The 23,348-nt window shown below is 34.0% G+C and overlaps 4 protein-coding genes and 1 non-coding gene across 7 annotated transcripts; 2 read left to right on the top strand and 3 right to left on the bottom strand.

The window, feature by feature from the left end:
* Positions 1-1,064: 1,064 nt before the first annotated feature.
* On the bottom strand, positions 1,065-4,831 carry LOC123910795 (survival of motor neuron-related-splicing factor 30). The gene is made up of 8 exons (XM_045962038.1): positions 4,656-4,831; positions 4,467-4,535; positions 3,750-3,836; positions 3,567-3,649; positions 3,376-3,451; positions 2,209-2,394; positions 1,835-1,963; positions 1,065-1,443 (listed from the first exon to the last, which is right to left on the bottom strand). The coding sequence occupies exons 1-8, from the start codon at positions 4,737-4,739 to the stop codon at positions 1,282-1,284; spliced, it is 876 nt and encodes a 291-aa protein (XP_045817994.1). The 5' UTR covers positions 4,740-4,831; the 3' UTR covers positions 1,065-1,281.
* A 1,906-nt stretch (positions 4,832-6,737) lies between these two features.
* On the bottom strand, positions 6,738-16,291 carry LOC123910793 (mitotic spindle checkpoint protein MAD1-like). 3 transcript variants are annotated; one of them, XM_045962034.1, is made up of 16 exons: positions 15,576-16,291; positions 15,386-15,485; positions 15,073-15,233; positions 14,690-14,887; positions 14,506-14,598; positions 14,144-14,260; positions 12,524-12,771; positions 11,827-11,998; positions 10,687-10,782; positions 10,398-10,601; positions 10,120-10,282; positions 8,728-8,818; positions 8,567-8,636; positions 7,924-8,052; positions 7,474-7,512; positions 6,738-7,131 (listed from the first exon to the last, which is right to left on the bottom strand). In XM_045962034.1, exons 1-16 carry the CDS (start codon positions 15,747-15,749, stop codon positions 7,042-7,044), a joined length of 2,145 nt encoding a protein of 714 aa, XP_045817990.1. In that variant the 5' UTR covers positions 15,750-16,291; the 3' UTR covers positions 6,738-7,041. The 3 variants fall into 3 exon arrangements, with proteins under 3 accessions (XP_045817990.1, XP_045817991.1, XP_045817992.1); XM_045962035.1 differs by lacking the exons at positions 6,738-7,131; positions 7,474-7,512 and having other exon boundaries at positions 8,567-8,658; positions 15,576-15,854; XM_045962036.1 differs by lacking the exons at positions 6,738-7,131; positions 7,474-7,512 and having other exon boundaries at positions 8,567-8,616; positions 15,576-15,854.
* On the top strand, positions 15,943-16,016 carry TRNAV-AAC. Its single transcript has one exon. It is a non-coding gene; the product is annotated as a tRNA-Val (tRNA).
* LOC123910796 (NADPH-dependent pterin aldehyde reductase-like) lies at positions 16,115-17,413 on the top strand. The gene is made up of 2 exons (XM_045962040.1): positions 16,115-16,967; positions 17,079-17,413. Exons 1-2 carry the CDS (start codon positions 16,261-16,263, stop codon positions 17,146-17,148), a joined length of 777 nt encoding a protein of 258 aa, XP_045817996.1. The 5' UTR covers positions 16,115-16,260; the 3' UTR covers positions 17,149-17,413.
* Positions 17,414-17,589: 176 nt separating this feature from the next.
* Positions 17,590-23,169, bottom strand: LOC123910794. Its single transcript, XM_045962037.1, has 8 exons — positions 22,234-23,169; positions 22,001-22,122; positions 21,825-21,891; positions 21,514-21,564; positions 20,509-20,561; positions 20,193-20,403; positions 18,871-19,041; positions 17,590-17,921 (listed from the first exon to the last, which is right to left on the bottom strand). The coding sequence occupies exons 1-8, from the start codon at positions 22,951-22,953 to the stop codon at positions 17,862-17,864; spliced, it is 1,455 nt and encodes a 484-aa protein (XP_045817993.1). The 5' UTR covers positions 22,954-23,169; the 3' UTR covers positions 17,590-17,861.
* Positions 23,170-23,348: the final 179 nt, after the last annotated feature.

Below are 23,348 nucleotides of genomic sequence, written 5' to 3'. Positions count from 1 at the left end.
CGGTGTCAACGTAATCAACACAACTACAACAGCGCATTCGGTTTCAGATTTGTTTTGGCAGCCAGTTGTCCTTCCACACTTTCACCTTTTACTTAGAACATCTAGCTCAATTGCATTTTTCCATTGTAAAGATTTCTCATGGCATAGCATGGTTGGAAACCCACTTTTGAATAATCTTGCAAGAAGAGACTCTTGGTTTAAGATAAGCCTACAACATTATACACCTTGAAATTTGCATTGTAAGGAAAACTGAAACGACGAAGTAATTAAATTCAAAGTAGTTAATTTTTTATTTTTTTTTTTAAAATGAGTTCTCATGATGACCGGATTGTTCTGAAGAACTTTTGATTATAATTATAATTGCTTAAATATAGAAGTTAAAAAATTGCTTAATTATAATTTTGATTTTTCTGTTATTAGTGAATGACAAAAAATTAAACATAAAAAAGGGGACCAATTTGGGATAAATCTACTAAACCATTAAAGTAAAACTTGATGTAAATGCAACAAATTTATTAATGAATTCAAGTCACAAACATATCATACTACCTCCGTCCCTTTCATGGGCATTAATTTTTTCTTTACCAACATACCCTTAATAAGTGTATATTTTTCTACAATATAAAATAAACACTTAGAAAAACAATAACACATTAATGTCATAATTCACTTTCTTAATCTCCACAATTTCTCAATGGAATCTTATAATTAAGGACAAAGGTAATATTTATGTATTTACATTGAATTTTAAAGTGAGATAATTGCACTTAGGTTGAAGTTTTGTTTTAAAAGAAAATGCTAAAACAATACATACAAATTTTTCATTTTAATAATTCTTTTAAACTTCAAATTTTTATGTAAAATTAAGACATTAGTGGTGTGTGTTATAAATTTTTCATAATAGCTTTTCTAAAATCCATTTAAAAAAAAAAGAAAAAGATAAAAAGAAATCTAAGTGTAGAAACTTCCAATATTTTAAAATAATAATAATTTATGATAGTAAACGAACAAAAAGTAACTTCTAAATTTTTCAAAACAAAAATCATATTTTTTTTAAAAAAATCTTAAACAAACAAATCCCTAAATATAATATTAAGATATAAAGATTAAACAAACAAACCCTGCAAGTATTGCCATAAAAAGGGCCAAAACAATAATCTCGAATCAGTCTCAACGTCACTTGAGAACATGCAACGTTTTGTATGGCATCAAACAGCCTCTACAGTGATTGGTTTGAGCATGGTACAAACATACAATCGAAGTGCTTATTGGCTTCTTAACCTAATCATCATTTTCGATTGTACCATCCTTGAGATGAAAATGCTTCTCTCTTTTCTGGAACTCTGTCAAACCTTTACCACTTCCAGTCACACCAACCTTTCCTTGAGGATCATCGGGAGATTTAAAAATACTCTCGCGCTTCCTTCCCGAGAAGAAACCAATCTTGAAGCAAAACAACATTGAATACATCACAAAATAGAACAATCATAGGAAAACAATGTAAACATAAACTAAAATGGTATTTTTCTCCTGTGATAAATTCAAGCTGATTCTATTCTTTTACTAATAATTTTTTAACTCAAATATTTTAGTCTTCGATGACACATTCAATTCAAGATAGTGGAAGTAACAAAAAAAAAAACTCAAGATAGTGGAATAAAACATAAATTATTTACTAATCGCTAGGATGGTTGAAATTGGAGTTCATAGTTCATTACCACTAATTGCTTCAACACACACAAATTCATACATTCTTGAAAGACAATTACAAGCTATGAAACTTCTTATCACTAAAAGAAATAAGAGAATAAATAGTAGAGATTGAGAAATGTACCTTCTTAGCTTTTCCTTTGGTTGTCTGGAACTGCTGCCAAGCATTTTGCCGTTTATTTTGTGTGACTTCAAGTTGTTCCATCCGCATCTTAGACTTAAACGCGTGTATTTTCTTACGTTTGGTAACTTTCTGTAATAATTGAGTTAGCAAAACATGTCAAATGATGGAAACATAGAAAACTAGCAGATAAATTTGGATTAAAAAAAAAAATTCAGAACCGGACTGCCAAACAAAAACTTCACTAAAAGTAGCCAACAGAACAACAGATCAAACCATAGAAATCTAGTTATAGCAAAGACAGCAAATTAAAACACTTAATGAATATAAAAAATAAGTTTTCTATTATAGTAGTGAAAATTTCAGCAACAACTCACCACGTCCTCTGGGTCATCGGGCTCTATACGAAGCTTTGCGGGTAAACTTCGTGACTGAAAATCAACAGATGCAGCTTGTGCAATTTTCCGTTTGATAGCCTGCTTTGTAGCTTCGGCAACTCGCTCAGCTTCTACCAAAGCATCAACAGTACCTTCTTGAATTGGCCTTATATTAGCAGGATCTACCTGTAATAAGCAACCAACATCTGAATTTTACCTTGAAATATAAGAAGAAACTAGAAAAGCTATTGGAGTATTTTTCAATAGGGTTAAATATATGTTAACCCTAAAAAAGATTATTTTTTCAAAAAAAAAATAAAAATGCAGTCCTATAAAAAAATTTAGTCCCTACCTTTTATAAAATCAGGCTTTTTTAATTCCAAGAGACTAAAAAATGGTCAAAACATTTATAAGGACAAAACTTGAAAGATTTGTAATTTTTACAGGGACTACAAACATAAGTACCCCTTTTCGATAACAGAAAATAATGTTTTAGATTGTAATTTGATGAGTTACCGGCTCATAAATATTGCCTATATTCTGTTGATGCAATTTATGAGTAGGGATTGTAATTTGATGAGTTTCCAATTTAACAAGGTGCTATAAAACAATTCAACGCACACACATAGCACACATAGTACAGGATTGAAATTTCTTTACTTGGAGGCAAGCTTCCCTAGAATAAATTGATTTCTCTATTTATTTTCTCAATTATACAGAAAACTGGAAAACACTTCAATAAAAGTGATGGCATGGCTACTTGATTTAAAACCTGTTGCATGATTTGATACTTTATCAACTATGAATAGAAAATTTTATCAAGAGTTTGTGTTTTTTGCAAACCAGCTAAATCATGCACTCATGGAGTATAATGCTGAAAAATGGAGATACAGCATAACAATATATGAAGCAATAAGTTAGAAATTCCAAATATGGATTTCCCTTCTTAATATTGTCGTTGTTAAATTTAGATCTACCAAAGAAGAATAGAACTTCCATTAAAACTTAATCTTTCACCTATTTCTCTAAACATCAAAACAAGTACCATATAAATCATGCAATATTAAATAATTTGGAGGAAAAAACATGTAGATGCCATGTAATGTAAAGACTCCAAATGACTAGGATTGCTAATTAAATATGTATCAAGTAGTTTTGAAACTATACCTCTTCTTTATTGCCCCAACTGTCATAGCTAACATAATAACCATTTGGCGTGTAAGCCTCAACTGTTGCATCATACCTGGACATTCACAATACTACAAATTGAAGGTGAAGAAAACATAGGCAAATGAAATGGAAAATAAATAAATAAAAAAAACTGCTACAAAACAAGGGGAAAAAAAAGTGTAACATACCACTCCCCATCATCACTATAAACCGCCTGAACTCTGGTGCCAACAGGAAATTTGTCTTGATGATCAAATTGATTATGAAGCTCCTAAAGGATGAAATAAGAAAAAGAGTTACTAAAGATCAGTAGTCAACTAGAAATCGAAATAAGGACATAAAAATGGAATGATTTGAATGAAGTAACGTACCTGTTTATTGTCCTTGGGTGATTGAGCGGCAGGGGATATTTCATTTAGTTTGGCAGTTGAGAGGAGTTCTTCGGTCAAAGCAATGACCTATGTTGGAGAATTTTAGGGGATATTTGAATTGAGAAAAAGAAATAGTAGATATGATAAATATTGGAGATGATAAAGCAAAATAAAATAAAAAATGAATGTTGAAATTGTAATAACTTAGGTATCTGAATTGAGGTGTGAGGGAGAAAGCAATAGAGCATGGCAGACATGAGGACATAGACCAGATGACCTGCACAGAAGCAAGATAGATAGAAGTAATGCGAATTTTGATTTTGTTGATGATGTTGTTGTTGTCGTTGTTGTTGTTATACATGATGATACTAGCGAGGACTTGTTCTAAAATTAATTTATTTATTTAAATGGTCCTAACTCCTAAGTCCTAACTCCATAACCTCACTGACCTTTTTGAACTGAGGGCTAGTCTAGTCTGGTCTCATTGAGTTAAATCATTAGTATTATTATGATATGATGATAGTAAAGTAAAAAGAGATGCAATAGGCATAGCATACAATCATATCATATCTATCTATCTATCTATCTATTGTTGGTGGTAAGTAAGTAAGATCGATCTGGTTTGTTTGTTTGTTGAGAATGAATCAATATCTATCTATCTATCATTGAATGAATGGAAAATAACAACACACACAGAGAGAAAGAGAAGCAACGAACCTCGCAGAGCTCCCTTTCCATGTCGACATACTCAGAATTAGAGGGTTCTTCAATTAATAGTTGTCTAACCTGAGAGAGAGATTCACACACAATTCAGAATTAATTAATAATTGAAATAATAAGAATGAGAAGAAGAAGAAGAAGAAGAAGAAGATAAACCCTAATTAAATAAATAAGAAACCAAGAAACCTGGTGGAGTTGATCTTTGTAAATAGAGAGATTGGATGCCAATTCATCTATGTTTACTTCTTCATCACCGCCACCGCCTTGCATATCTACGATTTCCCAATTAACACACAATACAACACAACACAGAAAGAAACGAACGAACGAATAACAGTATGAATGAAAAAGAACACGACGCGATCTTTAACAATTTATTTATATATAACTACTTACTGTGTTGTACCTGTAATTCGTTGAGCCGGGCTAAAAAGCCCCGATAAAAAACGGGCTACTAAAATTATAATTTTTTTTTACCCCAACAATCTTCACTTTACTTGGACATTTGGATTTGAAATGACAAATATGTCCTCATATATAATGTAAAACTGTAAAAAAAAAAATCCTAAAATTAGTGCCCGATCCGGCCCGATACAGGTTGTCGGGATTTCGGGCCGGCCCGGTTTATTTTTTTTTACTTCTAGTGCTCAAACTCAACATTATAAATAGGATTAATAATTCTCGCGCGTCCTATTTTTACTCATCCTCTATATATATATATATATATATATATATATATATATATATATATATATATATATATATATATATATATATATATAGATTCTCGCGCGCCGTATTTTTACTCATCTGTTATCTACTAGTTTCTCGCACGCCCTATTTTTACTCATCTGCTACCTACAAGTTTCTCGCGCCCTATTTTTACGCATCCGCTACTTACGAGTTTTTCGCGCGTCATATTTTTACTCATCCGCTACCTACGACTTTCTTGCGCGCCCTATTTTTACTCATCCGCTACGTACGAGTTTCTCGCGCGCCCTATTTTTATTCATCCGCTATGTACGAGTTTCTCGTGTGTCCTATTTTTACTCATCCGCTACTTAAGTAGCGGACAATGTTTTATAATTTATATTACAAACTAAGTTCAAATCATCCAAAACAAATTATTTATATTTACATTTTTTTTAAATTATAATTTTTTCGGGCTTGCGGGCTACCCGTGACCCATTCGGGCTAGCCCATATTTTAATTGGGCTTTACCGGTCCGGGCTAAAAAGCTCGGAAATAATTTGGGCTAGGATTTCAAGGCCCAAACCCAAGAAAAAATCAGGATTGGCGGGCCGGCCCATTCAGGCTAGCCTATTTTGACAACTCTACTATCAATCATAATTTTTCAGTTGTAATTATGAGAACAAAATATTCGTCCTCATACAGAAGGATCAAATATTATCCATTCTTACTGTAAAGCTTTCACTTCACACAAATAGTGACTTTAGTGTTAGAGTGTCTGCAAGTACAATCTCTTTCACATCCACCGTGTAGAGAAGTGTTCACCGGCCAAAATCATTATGATGATCATGTAAGATCAACAGTGTCATGTAAGTAGCATTTGAGGAAAACAATCTCCTCAACAAATGTTAAATGAGAATTACTTTGAAAAATATTCTCTTAGTGTCGGATCTCAAACGGGTACCTCGAGATTGAATAGTGGAATCATCAACCAAGTAACTAACCCTCGGAATACAGGCACTATGAAAAATGTTTTTTCCCTATGACTACTACAAATATTTTTCAATTTAATTCCTCGTATCACATAATACACAACTTACAATAATCCCGTATTTTAGCTATACTTATCTTAATTTGTCGTACCATCTAAATCCACCTCAAATTTGTCCGAGTATATGACCAATTTTGACCCGTGCTTTGCTTTATTACAAAAATTATCTTTTACGAAATGAGAAACTAAAATTGAGTTGAAAAAAAAATCGTTCAAAAATAGATGCCACTGTTTCCAGTTGAAGAATAAGATAGAGCACTGACATCATGACCTAAAGAAATATTCCTGTTATAGTACACAAATTTAATATTATACACCAATAGTGCAAATAAACTTTATACAAACATCCAATCATATTTTCCAATATTATTATTTATTTTTTTGGCACAAAAGTTATTATTTTTATAGTGTCAACATATTTTAAAAAGTTATATTAAAATATAATAACTGTAATATGATTGGATATTAGTGTCAATTTTTTTAGAAGTTTAGTGTAATTTTGAGCTCAAAAAGCACAAGCACCTAAATTGAAAAACCAAATATTATCTGTAACCAAAAATTGAAACAAGATGTCATAGGTTTTCTTTCTATTCATTTCAAGATCGTACAGGTTTGACAGCAATTTACATGTAATACAGTAATGCTCAAAATTCCACCCTCTCAAACTATGTTTAAAAGTAAAAAATGTGATACTTTTCAAATCCAAGCCTATGAGCCACCAATGTCAGAATGCAAAAGTGTGACCAGTCGTAGCTGACTAACTAGTTGACCAGAAGATAGATATGCAGCATAACTGATAGTTGCCTCAAGAAACTAGACAAATTCGATAATCTAAGACAAGGTTCTTCGATTGAAAGACTCCACCGTTATGTTGGCAGTAAAAGCAGGAATTGAATTCATTTTCCGAATGAATATCTCAACCTGGGAATGTACAAGTCACAAGTACGACTCAGTAAAAGAAACATGAATATCTAACTATGTAATAAGAATTACATGCATGATGGCAATTTTTATTTTCACACATCTGTTTGTTACGGGTAGGGGTTGAGAAATTAAAGGTCCATTACCAAAGTTTTTTATGTATAAAAGTCAATATCTCTAGAGATGATAAAATATATTGTGTATAACTGAACCTTTACACAAAAATTCATATTTGTGCTGGGGATCAGAAAAATAAGAGTCTAAGATCTCAAGTATGTAATGTATTATATACTACTATATTATATTGAATTGAAAAATATTGCAATATTATGGCTTCCTTACCTGACGAGATACCTCAGGCTGAGATGTGTAATTATTTACCTGTTACGAAAATAAAATGAAAACAGAAAAATTTCAGCAACTTTTCATGTCATATTTTTGAAAATCAGAAAACAATCCAACACAGTTCCTGATTTTTCTTTTCCGGATTATCTGCAAGCCTATATTCTCACCTCAAAAGATCACCATTTAATCTTGAAAAATAACCAAACTAAATTTTACCAGTGTATAATTGAACAAAGTAAAGTCATCATTCCCCTCTCATTTTAAATATTAAAGATAGGGTTAAATATGTTTTTAGTCTCTATAAAACTATGGATCTTTCGAGTTTAGTCCCTATAATTTTTTTGACCATTTTTAGTCCATACCTTGTATAAAAAAGGGTATTTTAGTCCCTACAAAATTCAACATATTTAATCCTGAAATTAATACAATCAAAATGCAACATCTTACCAAAATGTTGGTATTCCCTGATTCATATTCAAATTCAAGTTTTTCATCATCACTTTGTGCATAAATTGATTGCAATGTAAATCGTGTCACTGGGATTCCATTTGATCGCTGATGTTCATCCATCACAATCTGCCAAATATAGTTATTGACAACCAAATAAGCATTCCAAGTGTGAGCAGAAAGACAACTGTACAATCAACTGTCAGCTTTTCCAGTTTGGAAAGAACTTAATTAGAAAATGCTCAACAGACAATTTCTCAGAGAGAGAAAGTGACAAACCCGATATACAAAACCATTGGTTATACATATCAAATTACACATAAAAGTTTGATGTGAATTTTATTTCCCTAACTTATGTCAGTAGAATTCCCAAACTCAATTATGACCTGTGTTATAGAAACAACCTTCCAACAGAAGCATGCTTCAATATCATTTGAAAAGGTAGTGATAAAAAATAAACCCAGCATCGAGGTTTCCCCATTCCCAATTACACCATTACCAGGATGCTACAATATTTCAAAGTAGAAGTGTATGGCCTTCCATAAATAAAATAAAACAACACCATTTGGTGTGAAACACTTCCAACTTGTACTGAAAGATAGCAATAAAATTATTGCAGTAAGAAAAAATCAGCAATGCCAACCTTGTAACCAAAAATCTCACAGCATGCCCTCCGAAAAACTGAAATTCTGTCTGCAAACACGGTCTTGTATCTGTGTTAATGTTTCAGCATTTCTGTTATTAAAAAATCATCTTAATAACAACGAACACATAATGAATCAATGTAGCAACTTATATACTCACCTCTCTTCCCGCTTCTCTAGTGTTGCAATTTGTTCTTTAAGTTGCAATATCTTATCCGATATGTAGCTATCTACCAGCTTTCCAGTTTCTCCTAAACAGTTTCAGGTGGTCAGGAAACGTGTACTTTCATAACATTTTTATTCAGTAGTTAATAAGACAATACAGAAGTCTCTTGATCGCCCTCAAGACCTTAGCACATACATGCCTTCCATATTTGGAAAATATCCTATTATTAAACCACTGATGTCATGACAGAGGTCAGACTAATATTATTATAATAAACAAGAAAGCATCCTATTATTAAACCTCTCCTTTTTCTAATTATTTTTGCCTTTTGTTTTTAGCTTTGATCTGACTGTTTAAAGAGGAACCCTCTTGGCATACCTCCTGTATACTTGGATTAGTTTCCTTAGAAGGTTTAGCAAAGCTTTAATTTAAGCAATCCAAAGTCCAAACATGATCAGTAGATACTAAACAAAAGATTCACTCATAGATCTCGGCTCAATCCTTCAGATAGCATTTCTTATAAGTCACAGCCAGTCAAACTCATTTGGCGCTATTACAATTATAAAGTTGCTGATTTAAAACCAAGTTGGTTGTTCAAACTGATCTCTCAATGCATATTTATCGCTAAGCCAGAGATTTGATGTCATAAAGAAGCAAAATGTGAAATGGGGAACAAAAACAAAAGGCTTCCTATGACATTATATCGTGAACCTTAGGAACCATTTTATAGCCTAAACACAGAAAACTCTCCTTGAGACCTTGACAGAGCATCTCCACTACTAACACAGATTTTTCTCAATTGTCAAAATAATTCTTGTTTATTTCCTCCAATCCAAGTCTTCCATTTTAAAAGGCTGTAGATAAGAAAGAGATGTACATTGATAAAAATAAAAACTACTAGTGATAAGGATTTGGTAGAGAATTTTATCAAGCAAGAGACAACAATTTCAAAATTTATAACTGATAAAGTAATCAAAATCAGCCAATCCTAATTAATAGAAAATTAAAAAGATGAAATAATCTTAATCAGTGATTTAAAATTTACTGTTTTTGTTGTCTTGTTTCTCTTGGCACTACGTGCCAGAACACATTTTATGTAGTTTCAACTATAATCATATATACCAGCACCAACGGAATTCTAATCAAAGTCCAGTAGGCATACATTCTGCAAAAGGAAATGAGAACTATGCAGTATGCAGTAAAAAAAACTACATATTATAGAGCATCATTCTATTCCATTCAGTACTTATATTAATAGTTGAAACTTTCAAAAGCTTCAGAGTTCAGACTACTCTTTTTTGCCAACTACATATGCCTGTATTACGGACTCTTTTTGAATCATAACATTTAGACCCTAAAATCGACTGTAATTACAAGGTGTCTTACCTGATTGACTCTTCAATTCTTCAACGGCTTTTAATTTCTCTTTTGTTTTCTGCAGTTCATTTTGCAGAGCTTCTATGGTTTGTTTGGCTTCATTATCTACGGTAAGCGTATTCACCATCCGCAGAACTTTCGTATTAGCAGCAGAAAAATCGCCATGGCCCAACTGTAGAAGGAAAAACAACAGGTCAACAATCAAACTGAACTGAAAACCAAAAACTGGACAGCTTGGGTGAATGAACAGATAATACAGACATTCCAAAAATTTACCCAGCACTGACCTTTGCCTCTAATAATGATATCTCTGAACGGAACCGGTCACTCTCCCTCTCCAATGACTTTATTCTTCTTGCTTCATTGTGCAACTTTTCATTGAGTATCTTTATTTCCTCATGTTGGCGATTATTAACCACTTTCAGCTCGTGTAAGGTACTTTCTAGTTCTTTAATACAATCATCTTTCTTCATCAGAGATGATTCAAGTTCCTGAATGGATCAACCAAAAAACAAGTAAGAAACATTTAGATGCCACATGATAAGTTATATGGTGACAAATAGAGGGGAATACAACCTGAATGGGATTAGTACTTGATTCATCTCCAGCTTCACTATTCTTCAAATTGGCAAGATTTCTTAATTTGTTTCTTTCTTCTGTAACAACTGCAAGCTGCAAGACAATAAACAAGTGATTGAAAGCACATAACTGAAATTAACAGCAAACAAATGAATATAGCTTTCAAGTCATAACTCCACACAATCACTATTATCGCAGTCATGCAGCAGCAATTTAATATCACAAATAAATTGGCCAAAATAGTTGGCAGCTGCTGCTGCCCCTATAACAACCAACTTCTTCAAAATACACCAGAACAGAAGAAGTATAACGACATGGGCACTTGCACGAAATAATATGAGATTATTGAATTATTGAATATGGTTGTCTTGTACACTATTCAACCGGGAAACGACGTGCATGTTAGTATGTAGCATAAAATGCAAAGTGTCAAAAGTTCATAATCCTAAAGCTTCAGTACAGCAGAAAGGGGAAAAACTGACAACAATAAGTGGTGTCTTCAGGGTAAAACCATTTTTTAGATCTCTACAACAAGCCTATAATTATTAGGAAAATAGAGATTCTGATATCAAAATGCTTCATTTTCGTAAGCATGTTATGTTTACAAATCTCCAAAAGTGGTGTTTTCATCACTTGAGGTGGGAAAATTGTTTACTGAATTGCTTAGGAATAACCTCAACAAAAATCAATTATATTATGAGGTTTAAAATCACTAAAATAGTATTATTAGAAAACTGTTGATAAAGAGTCTCACATTAAATGAGATAAGGCCTAAAAATGAGTATATAAGTGGGGGGTATCCCTGAATGAACGAGCCGGATTTAAAACTCAACCCAAATTTGAAGATAGTATCAGAGCCCCTACTTCTTTGGGAAGCTACAGATAATTGAACTCCATAAACATATAGCCAAATACTTATCCATTAATTCATACGAACATGTCTTTATGAGTATTGCTTCATCAGCCTCTAAATGGAAGTCCTAATCCTACACTAGTCTGGATATCCAGAATAGCAGATAATAAATCCAAGATTTCAAACATGACAATGAATTAATGCACGATATAAAGCATGTAAAGAACTAGTCAAGTGTTCAGTTATTATTAGTACCAAACCAACTCTCCTAATCAAACACTGACCATTAATTCAATCCGTTTAATCTCTGATTTTAATACTTCTGCTTTCTCTTTGGCCAACACAGCCTCAGTTTCGGCATTTTGTTTACCAGTCTCAGCAGCATCCAAAGCCACCTCCAGTTGTTTCAAGCGAGCAGTCCCTTCACCCTCCTTCTGTGTGCTATAAATTACCTCTCTGCATTTATAGAAGATATCAAAATTTAAAGACACGTGCTTACTGAGCATGTAAGCAGCATAGCTATCTCTATTTTTGCTACACCCAAAAAAACCCACAGAAAAGAAATTTCCACATGAAAAGATCCTAGTCATACACATATCCATTATCCAGTATACTGTGCATCATTCACATATTTACATAACCAGACATATAATAACAGAAATGGATGATATCATGCACATGAACAGATACAAAATGCAGAAGTTAGTTTCTCAATCGACGCGTTTAAGTAGTGCCATTTCTAAAACTGTAAAAGGAAAAAGTAGTGTCACATCACATGAAACATTGGAGAGGGAAAAAACATAACTAGGAGACCAATAGGACATTATCACAAATATTCATGAACTCAAGGTGCTCATAACTAAAGAGACCACCCAGCAAAGAATATTCCAGAGTTGCTAGTCCACTCCAGACAGTGCCTTTGATAGCTTAAATCTATCAAAACAGCCAAGCAAACAGAATTTCAACTAGCTACTCACGTACTTCTGTAAAGCTGCAAATTTATCAGGCATGTCCTCAAAACATGAGATGCCAGGTATGTCTTTAATCATCGATCTCCACGATGATATTTGATCCTCTAACTTTTTCATATCTGACTGGACATCATATAATTTAGATAGCTCTGATTCTGCCCTTTCCCGGCGACTCTTTTCCTCCAGCAGTTTCTCCTTCAAAAGCTCAATGTTCTCATGATTTGATCTTAGTTTTCTTGCTTCCCTTACTTCAGATTCCTAAAATTTCAAAGTTAACTGGATAAATTACTCAGATTACCACAGGGGAACAAGTTTATGGTGAAAATGCATCTGGTAATTTCCAAGTGAAGAAGAGATGGGAGAAATGAATTAATATGGTATTTATAATTCAAAGTTAAAAATAAGTCCATGGACCCCCACCCACCCAAAAAAATAAAATTAAAGTGAGTCTAATTCAATCCCACAAAATCGACTAGTAAGTTAAGGGTTGCTTTCCACATATAATTGCTATTCAAGCCATAACACTATGCAATATGATACTAACTCGGGTTTTAGGTTTGTAATAGATGCAGCACTAGGAGAAATGTATTTCCGAATCTAAAAATTAACTTAACTTTTAGCCAAAATTCATAATTATAGAAAAATAGTTAGTAAAAACATCAGCCCTATTCATACCAAGTTCCTTCACAACAAGGCTATAGATTTCTAATAGATATAGGCACTGTTTGGTAAGTCCAATAAGCTAGCTTATAGCTTATTGGACTAGCTTATAAGCTTGTTTGATAAAAATGTGAAGTGTTTGGTAACAAGCTTCTCTAACTAGCTTATAGCTTTTTTTGAGATGCTATTTCAAGTAGCGTATGAGCTTATAGCTTATAGCTTTTTCATTTTATTCCATATTTACCCTTATTAGTTTTACTCATTTATTTTTTTAAAATTATGTAATAACTACCCACTAACACTTACCAAAAAAAAAAAACTACCCACTAACCATGTACTTTTATGTCATTTTGTACTTACAACAGCTAAAATTGCCAAACACTTTAATTTCATTCTACTAGCTTTTCAGCTATAAGCTACTAGCTATAAGCTAGCTTTTCAGCTATAAGCTAGCTTATCAGCTATTAGCTAGCTTATAGCTTATTTTTACCAAACAGAGCCATAACATACAGGCCTATTTTGTTTCTAGGTCCACGGATGAATTTAACTTATATCCCAAGCCTGTAATTTTAGAAAAATACCAAGTAAATAGACCATCCCAATTGATACCAAGGTCCTTTACAAAGGTGCTTTGGTAAAATGTGTTCATTCTAAAATGTGAAGGAAAGCACAGTCATAACTTTTGGCACCAATCCATAAAAATCCCAAAAGATTTAAGAAAACAAAAACTCATAATTCAGGAGCCAAGCCTGCCCAACCTCTTCTTATATTTCCAAACCATTAAATAAAAAAAGGGCGTGCTATCAAAAATAAAAATAATGATGTTATTCCTCTCTATTTATGATCATGTCATTTGAGTTACGGCTGAAATTGGTCTACACATAAAATCATCCATGCATGCAACCTCACACAAAAACAATCAAATAGAAAGAGGCATTGAAACTCAAGATAAAATACGGAGCAAACTTACATAATGCTGAAGCTCCTGTTGCAACTGTTTAACCAGAACATTACTTCCAGTAGAAGAAACTTCTTGAGATGAAAATGTTGCTAGTTTCTTTTCAACTTCAGTCTTTTGGTGCAAACACTGGAAATAGGAATCATGATGTAATTATGTAAAGAAAGCATAAGTTAATAAACCACCGGAAAAAGGAATATGAAAGTGACATGAAGGAAGCACAAAAGAATCCACCAGGAAACTCTCCACCTCCAGATGATCAGAAGCTTAACAGCAAATCAAATTTAACATTGTAGAGTAAGCATAGCTTTGTTAAAAGGTCATTTTTAATTCAAAGCCAATAAGTGAATAAGCAACTAATTAGATATGCAAACCTCATTGAATTGGTCCTTAAGATGGTCCAGTTGCTCTTTTAGAAGCTCTGCTTCTTTCTCTGCATTATTAGCTCTGCACTCCATTTGTTCAAGCTACAACAAGAAAATTATACAGCTTAAAGGGTGGTTGATAGATGTGAATGACCACTCGTCAGAACACTGAACGTTAAATATGGCAACTTACATTTGCAGTTATTCTAGAAATAGAAAACTTTGAGTCCCTTTTGAGTTGTGAATGATCCTCGTGAAGTCTCTTTTTTTCCCTCTCTATGGTCCCTGAAAGGTGGGAGAGTTTCCCTTCTAAAGACGTTGCTTTCTCTTCGGCTGAAGCAGCACAAGACTCGGCTTTTATGCGAAGGTTTGTCTCATTTTGGAGCTTAACCTAAATTCTCATTTTGAATGAAAATTTGGGAAAACAGGGTTAGACTAAGATGTTATGATCACTGACACACACCATATGAAGAATTCAATGAAGGCATACTAACATAAAAAAGCAGCTAGGTGAAGAACCCTAGAAAGATGGTTGAGTTAAAAATGAGCAGGAATGAATGATAAAAGAAATAGAACCTGGAGTTCACTGTTTAACTGTATATGTTTTCTCAAACGTTCTTGAGAATCGGTAACCTCTTTCAAAAGTTGATCCTGGAGTGCCTTTTCACGGCCTTTTGCAGCGGCGAGTTCCTGTTCAGTGTATAAGAATTGATCCACAAATTTCTTCCTCTCAGTGTCTGTCATAGTTGTTGACAGTAGTCAAAAGAGAGAAAGAAAGGTATATTCATTCATTCATTCATTCATTCATAAGAAGATAATAATAATAATAATAAGTGATGAAATGAAAAGTAATAGTAGTAATTTGAAAATGCAGCATATACGCACGTACCAACTTTTTGGAAATTATGATTGAGTGTCTCTAATTGAGATTGATAATCACGAACTTGATTTTCAGCTTTACTTAAGGCATCTAGAAAATCCGATTTGACCTGTGCGTGCGTGTGTGCAACAAAGAGAATTTAATTTAAGAATAACATTGGAAGGAAGGAAGGAAGGAGAAAGAGAGAATGAAACCAAACCATTTGGCGACACTGGTAAGTGCATAGCATGTGCTCGGAGACGGGGGGATCCACAGATGACTCCGGCGGATCCTCGTAGATGACCAGCTGCCGGTTAACCTCCACGTCGGCGTCCGCTTCGGCATCGTCATCGGCGCGTGGCCTCTTCGGTGGCGGAGGAGTTCGAAGTATCATTGTTCGTTCTTTGCCCTGCGTATAGTTGAGTTGAGTTTGAGTCCCACAATACTACCGTAGTATTTGAAAATTGAAATTGAAATGAAACCCCGGCCCTCACCCACACAAACAAGGAAACAAACAACACTGCTATCGCCAATATTCTATTTATGAATGTCATATATTCATTTAGCGGTCAAAGTTCTCATCGCATGGTTTCGTGGTGTAGTTGGTTATCACGTCAGTCTAACACACTGAAGGTCTCCGGTTCGAACCCGGGCGAAGCCAACTTCTTTTGTAAAAAAACATAACTTTTTTTCTTTTTTTTTTTTTTTTTTTGTTAAGTTATCTTACTTAATTCTCCAAACGATTGGTCTTAATGAAAAAGTCATTAAACCCTTAAAAACCCACCCACATTCTCCCATAGTCCCATACATATGTGTGTTTGTTTGTGTGTTTAAACAACCCTAACGCCTAATTAATCTAATCCAAAGTCCACCACACCACATACTATACTCTGATTGAAAAAAGAATGGGTGGTAGTGGGAGTGGGAGAGGAATCGGGATGGGAATAGGAGGTCGGAGTGGAGTCGGAGTCGGAAATCGAACTGTGTTGATAACTGGTGTTAGTAAAGGCATAGGAAGGGCTCTTGCGATTGAATTGGCGAATCGTGGTCACACCATTATCGGGTGTTCCCGTTCTCAGGATAAGCTCGATTCCCTTCAATCTCAACTTTCTTCTTCTTCTAACAAGAATAATCATCTCTTCCTTAACGCCGACGTGAGGTGTAATAACAGCGTTGAAGAGATGTCACGCATTGTAATGGAGAAAAAGGGTTCTCCTCCTGATGTTATAGTGAACGGGGCAGGTACCATTAACAAGAACAACAAGATGTGGGAGGTTCCATCTCAAGAGTTTGATTTGGTAATAGATACAAACTTGAAAGGTACTGCCAACGTGTTAAGGCACTTCATCCCTCTAATGCTCTCCTCAAACTCAACCAAGAACCAGGAAGGAATAATAGTCAACATGTCTTCTGGTTGGGGTAGATCTGGTGCAGCACTTGTAGCACCTTACTGTGCATCCAAATGGGCTATTGAAGGACTCACTAAGTCTGTCGCCAAAGAGTTACCTCAAGGTATTGCAGTTGTCGCTCTCAATCCTGGTGTCATCAACACTGACATGCTTGCTTCTTGCTTTGGTGCTTCCGCATCTCTCTATCAATCACCCGAATCATGGTTTCTTACTCTTACTTAATTCTCCAATTCACATTTTCCTTTTCTTCAATTTATTATTATTATTATTATTAACTCATTATTATATTCATAACCCCAAAATCCATCTATTAGGGCTTTCAAGGCTGCCACCATGATACTCAATCTTACTCCAGCGGACAATGGCGCTTCTCTCTCTGTTTGAACTCATCATTCTATTAGGGATTATCATCTTGTTATGCCTTTATGGTTAAGTGTAGTGCATTTGGAGGAATAAGGAAGGACATTGATTGTGGGAAAAAGGAGACTTTTGAAGAGCCTAATCCTTTTGCTAATGAGGGTGAACAAGTTGCTTCTGTTGGTTATAGGTATAGGAGATGGAAGCTTGATAATGATATGTATCTTGTTGCTAGGTGTGAGGTTCATAGTATTGTTGAGCTTAATAACCAGAGATCTTTCCTTACTTTGAATGCTTGGTCTTTTTTTATTTTTTAATTCACTTCATGCTTAGACCAAATATTTAAACAAACTAGTGTCGAAATATATTATACAAGTCCGAGGCAATTAATGGTACATACTAGTAGTAGTCTACAGTCCTGCACACACTTAATGGAGCTGTAGTATATCTAACTAACTAACAGTTGCATTTGAACCAAACGTCCAATGTATTAACCTCTATCTGATTCCTCACTAGGATCAAATACAGAATGAACTATATATCTCACTCTTTCTACCGTCTCCAATTTGGGCATAAAGGATGAAACAAGCCAACAACTATTCAACCATACATAGCTTAACGTATCAAATGCCCATTCAACTGTACATTCATACCTAAAAAAATACAGCGTTTGCAAAATAAAAACCATTTACATATATTTACAAATTTCAATTAACCCTGCCAATATGCCTATATACTTTCTACAGGACACCTTCCTTGAAAGGACCAGAATCACGCAAGAGTGTCATAACGACCTTCACCTGTAGAGGCAAAAATGTCAAATTACCTCAATTGCCTTAGAATCGCATTAATATGGATGATAATAACATTGATAAAACCAAATGTCTGATTATGAAAATCATACGAAGAATGGGAACATGTTTTATTGAATGCCATAATGCATTATCGTGGTTACTTCAAATATTAAAAACATTTATACTCTGAAACCAAACAGGTACCATGTTTGCCTTTGAAAGTGAATGATCATTTATATTGTCTACAATCCTATAAAAGAACAAGTAAACTGGGACAAAACATAGCACACTAGAGACTTCTGCAGGCTCTGCATTTTCTGTGGAGGGTTATTTTGGTGAATGCGATTGAAAAGATAACTTTTGATCCAATGAGAAGTTAAAACTCTAAAAAAAACATGACAAGTTAAAATTACATCAAGATAAATCAGCCTAAAATCATAACTAGTATATAGTTCTAACTATATTTTAAGACTCCCACCTTTTACACAAACAAAACAACACATCATGGCACTCACTTTTCCTTTAACAAAACAACCCCCCAATTCTGTCTGCATAAATGGCAGAAATAAGCAAACGAAGGAAAGGACTCAAAAAATAATATACAGACCAGCCATATCTCAGACCATATTTGGCAAGGTCATTCACTACTCGGTTAGCTTCACAGAATATGTGAGATAGAGATAGCGAAATACCATCCCCAGTTTGACACAAGGATTGGATTAGAAGAACAAGGGAGTAGCAAGGATGGGTTGTCACACAAAACACTATCTCAGCTTGGTTTTAATGATTATGGATAATCCTGCTTTCTAGAATAAAACACCAACTAAATGTATTTTGCCGTAACATTTCACATAAATAATAAATAACAAGTATTATATTGACAAAATGATTTACAAGTAAATCAGAACAAGAGTGAACTTAGAAAGATAAGGTAGAAATCATCGGTGCATCATACCTGAGAAGATTCACGAACTAAAAAATCTTCTATAACTTTCCTAAACTCTTCATCAATAAGGTAATGACAGCTATATGTTGTCACAGGAAGATATCCACGCTCAATCTTATGTTCACCCTGAGCTCCTGCTTCTACTGTTTTAAGATTGAGTTCAATTGCTGCTTCAATTGCCTGTGATGTCAAAACAAAACGTAAATATATTAAATGTTTCCCTGATTTTTTTTTTCCCCTGAAATATTCAAAAGAGCAAAAAATTTGAGTTATTATCTTCTTTTTTTTTGTTCTTTTGATAGAAGAAAATTGTATCAACGAGACAAAGAAAAGGCACATGAATGGGTAAAATATTCTCTTAAATCTAATCAAATAAAAGAAAATATATATTTTCTTGTTGCCATCATAAACACTGTGAAACCAATTGCAAAATTGAAGTGAAAAAAGAGTTTGGGAGAGAACAAAGCTCAATAAATAAAAACGGGGAAACTTAGATAGCTATAAGCAAGTAAAAAAGAGGATATAAGAGAAAGTAAAAAAGAGGATATAAGAGAAAAAAACTTTCATCCAAACAATAGGTGGAGGAGGGGCCAAAAAGGTTGAAGAGAAGCCTTTGCACCCTCCCGACAACTCCCTAAAAATGGATTTCATTTCGACCAAACAGTAGGCGGAACTTGGAAGGGGGACCAAATTAGAGGCAAAAAAGTAACCACTTGCACAGTTGCACCCCGACCCCCTTAAAAACAGACATTATGGTAGTTTACTAGTGTTTGGATGACAAGTTAAAATAAAATAAAGCATAACATACGGGTTCTGTTTTGTAATTGATACATATTAAAAAGAGTTTTGCTATTTGTTTTGCATGAAATCAGTACGAAAGATTAGATTATATAGTAAATAGGCCTTTGACAGAAATCACAGGGTCATGGGTTATAGTAAAACTACCACTTTTAAAAAGGGAAACATGTTATTTTTTTGGTTTCGTGCAAGTATCTCTTATTTCGTACTGGACAGTTTTTCCCTGTTAAAAATACAACAAAATGGGACATAAGGTAAAAAATGTGGTATATTTTAGTTCCTCCTCTTAGTGGAACCGAAGACAATAGAACAAATATCTTCTTTGTTTTGTTCTGCTCATGTGCCAAACACTGTCTATAAGCTGACACCCACAGTGAAGCCGAAAGGAAAAATCTATTCTATAAATAATTTAGATGGGGTAAATATCTGATAAAAAACAATAGCATTATTCTCCAACCATAAAACTAAAACCTGGAAAAAATGAAAATATTTATCCAACAATATTGAGGGGAAAGATAACGAGAAGTGTGAACCTGGTAATAACATGCTTCAAAATGCAAAAATGGATAATAAGTTTGTGGCTGACAACCCCATAGGCGCCCAAACAAAGTATCTCCTCCGATGAGATTCAAGGCACCTGCAACTAGTTCATCCCCGTCTTCAGCAACAATAAGTAGTACCTGATCTCCCATTCTTGATCCCATCTCATGAAAAAACTCCCTTGTTAGGTAAGGAGTACCCCATCTGTCAATAGACCAGCAAACATACTAAATATATATACTAGCACTCCTCCCATGGCATCAAATAAATTTCTTATTACAATATGGTGGTTCAATTAGCATAACATACTTGTTATCAGTTGTGTTCCTGTAAAAGGTGTAGAAGGAATCCCAGTGCTTTGCCTTCCAATACAAAAACGTAACATGTAAGTAATTAGAAAGCAAATTAATAAAAAAAAAAAAAGCAAATAGAATGCATCAAAACCTAAGGGCCTGTTTGGTGGTTTTATTTCACAGTTTCCTATGCAAATTTCTAAAAATAAGATACAAAGTGAAAACAATGTGGTATTTTTATAATTAAAAGTAAAAGCAAGAAATGCAAAAAAAAAATAAAAAAATTCACAAACCATACATGTCCTAAAGTTTTCGGAATAAAATAATTCATCGCAGACTTTTAAAGGACTAAGAACGGCTGTCAGACAGGTAAAAATCAGGAAGAACATTATATAGAGAGAATGCTCTGATTAATATACCTTCCAAACAATTTTAAATACATGATATGGAGACACTAGTAAAAGCAATATGATTAAACCATTTCAAGATAAAGATTGGTAATATCCTTAATGATTGTTTGGTGTTACTTGACAATATTGTTCACACTTCAGATGTTTAATGGTTTGATTAAGAATTTTTTTTTTCTATCTACGTAGTTTGAGGTTTCTTCAGATGTTTGGACATATAGCCTCTACTCAGCACATAAGCTGCAATCCACCCTTAGTTTGACTTTGACTACTAACTTATGATGATGAAAAATATGCTACCATGATATCAGAAAATTTTGTGATAGGAAAAAGTGCACTGTAATTCTGATATATCCTTTCTAGTGTAAAATTTTATTCTCATAGGCAGTATAGAGTATAGACAAACAAAGAGCTACGAAAATTCATACAAATTTTCCATCCTACTATAAGACTGCTGGAAGATATGATAAATTGGCCTTAGGTTCAACATAAGCTTACTAATATCTAACAGACAAAAAAGCACAATTTATCTAGTTAAACATCAATTTGAGACAAAGCACGCAGGTAGATAGTATGCACATAATCTTATTAAGAATAGACATGATGCAAAATACCTTTATTTCATAACCGCGGAGCCGTTTCATTACCAAGTTCTGAGCTGCAACCTGCAGATAAAGATATGACATGATTTATGTGGATAAAAGTATCAGGTAAACTAGATTGGTAGCACTGAAAATCCAGTATCAATATTTGCATATGGTGGTGGACACAGAGAAAAGAAAACATATTTGCAATAGAATGAAAGTAAACAATAAGAGTATTGAGAAATAGAAAGAACTCAGACTATGAGCAGCTGAAGAAAGGGATAGATGTGAATAATAAATGGTATTTTGAATGAATGAATGAATAGCAACAAACAAACAACCTTTTTGCGCTCTTGACGTATCTTTTTTCTTTTATTATGCTTCATGTCCATCAAGAAATGATCAAAACTGCGATTGAATGAAAGGAGGTAAGTGACAGACATACATACAATGTTGTTTGTTATAATTAATGAATGAATGAATGAATGTAGGAATGAGTGAGTGAGTGAGTACTGACTCTTTGTAGTTGCGGTTGGTCCAGTGATACTGCATTCCAATCCTGGGGAGGAAACCTTTTTGAGAGAATTTGTGCCACTCGTTTTGAGAGGGGAAAGTGACATGTAAAGATGAAAGCTGAGACTGTGGTGAAGAGAAAGAGGAAATGATGAGATTGAAATAAATTTGGACAAGAAAGAAAGAGAGAATTAATTAAGGAATACAAGGAAACAACAATAATATACTATACTATACCATGGCAGTGAGATCCTTCATTGCAGATATAATAAAGTCAAAAACATGATGTTTGAAAGAGGTATTACGAATTAAGATCCTTGGACCAGTGACTGGGGTGAAGGGGACACATGATTGTAACTTTGGGTAATAAGCAGAAGATCCATAATTATAATAAGCATTTGCCCATGAATGATCAAAAACAAATTCACCATATGAATGGGTCTTGAGATACAGAGGTACAACACCCACAACGATATTTGACTCATCATCCTTAACAATCATGTGGTGTGGGGTCCATCCATTTTCCTTGACAGCAGAAGATGAAATCTCTAAAGATAATAGAAAAGCGTGAGAGAGGAATGGATTCAACTTGTCAGCTCCACCGGTAGCATCCACAGCACATGCATCCCATTCGCTAGATGGAATATCTGATATTGAAGATACAAAAGAAATACTTATCACTTTCTTCTTTGTCGACTCCGACTCTGACTCTGTCGTCGTCGTCGTCACACTGAAACTGAATTCTTGCTGGTGCGATGACCATGATGAAATGCTATTATTCCGTTTCTTCTCGTTATTAGCTCCCCAAAACAATGAACAAATTATTCTTCTTCTATTTCTATTTCTATTTCTATAATAATAATAATAACACGGAGAAGAAGAAGAAGAATATGATGATTTGAATTTGCGAGCCTCAATAAACGGCAATGAGCAGCACTTCACTCCCACTGCTGCCATTCCGGATACTACTTTGCCTGCCCGCCACGTTGCATATTTATGTACAAACAAATCATTCCTCCTTGGATTAGATTAGATTAGATTGGATTGCCTTCTTCCTTCATTCATCAATTACCAATTATTATTTTTTTTTTTAATTTCTTTCCAACATTAACTACTTTTGCGCCTCCTAAAATTCATAAGAGATCCTCATTTACATATGAAATTAACATTCCTATCGGATCTCTCATTTGTTGTGTGTGAATTTATAATGACTTTAACATGTCATGTATTTACCAAAAAAAATTATATAAAAAAAAAGTCCCAAGGAGAGTAGTAAATAGAGCTAGTCCAATTATTAGAACGAAGAAGACAAATTGATTTTCTTTAGAAGCAATAAGAGTGAGCTAGAAGTT

The sequence above is a fragment of the Trifolium pratense genome, linkage group LG2 (assembly GCF_020283565.1).
Source record: "Trifolium pratense cultivar HEN17-A07 linkage group LG2, ARS_RC_1.1, whole genome shotgun sequence".
Lineage (NCBI taxonomy): Eukaryota > Viridiplantae > Streptophyta > Magnoliopsida > Fabales > Fabaceae > Trifolium > Trifolium pratense.
This window is presented reverse-complemented; position numbering and strand designations above follow the sequence as displayed.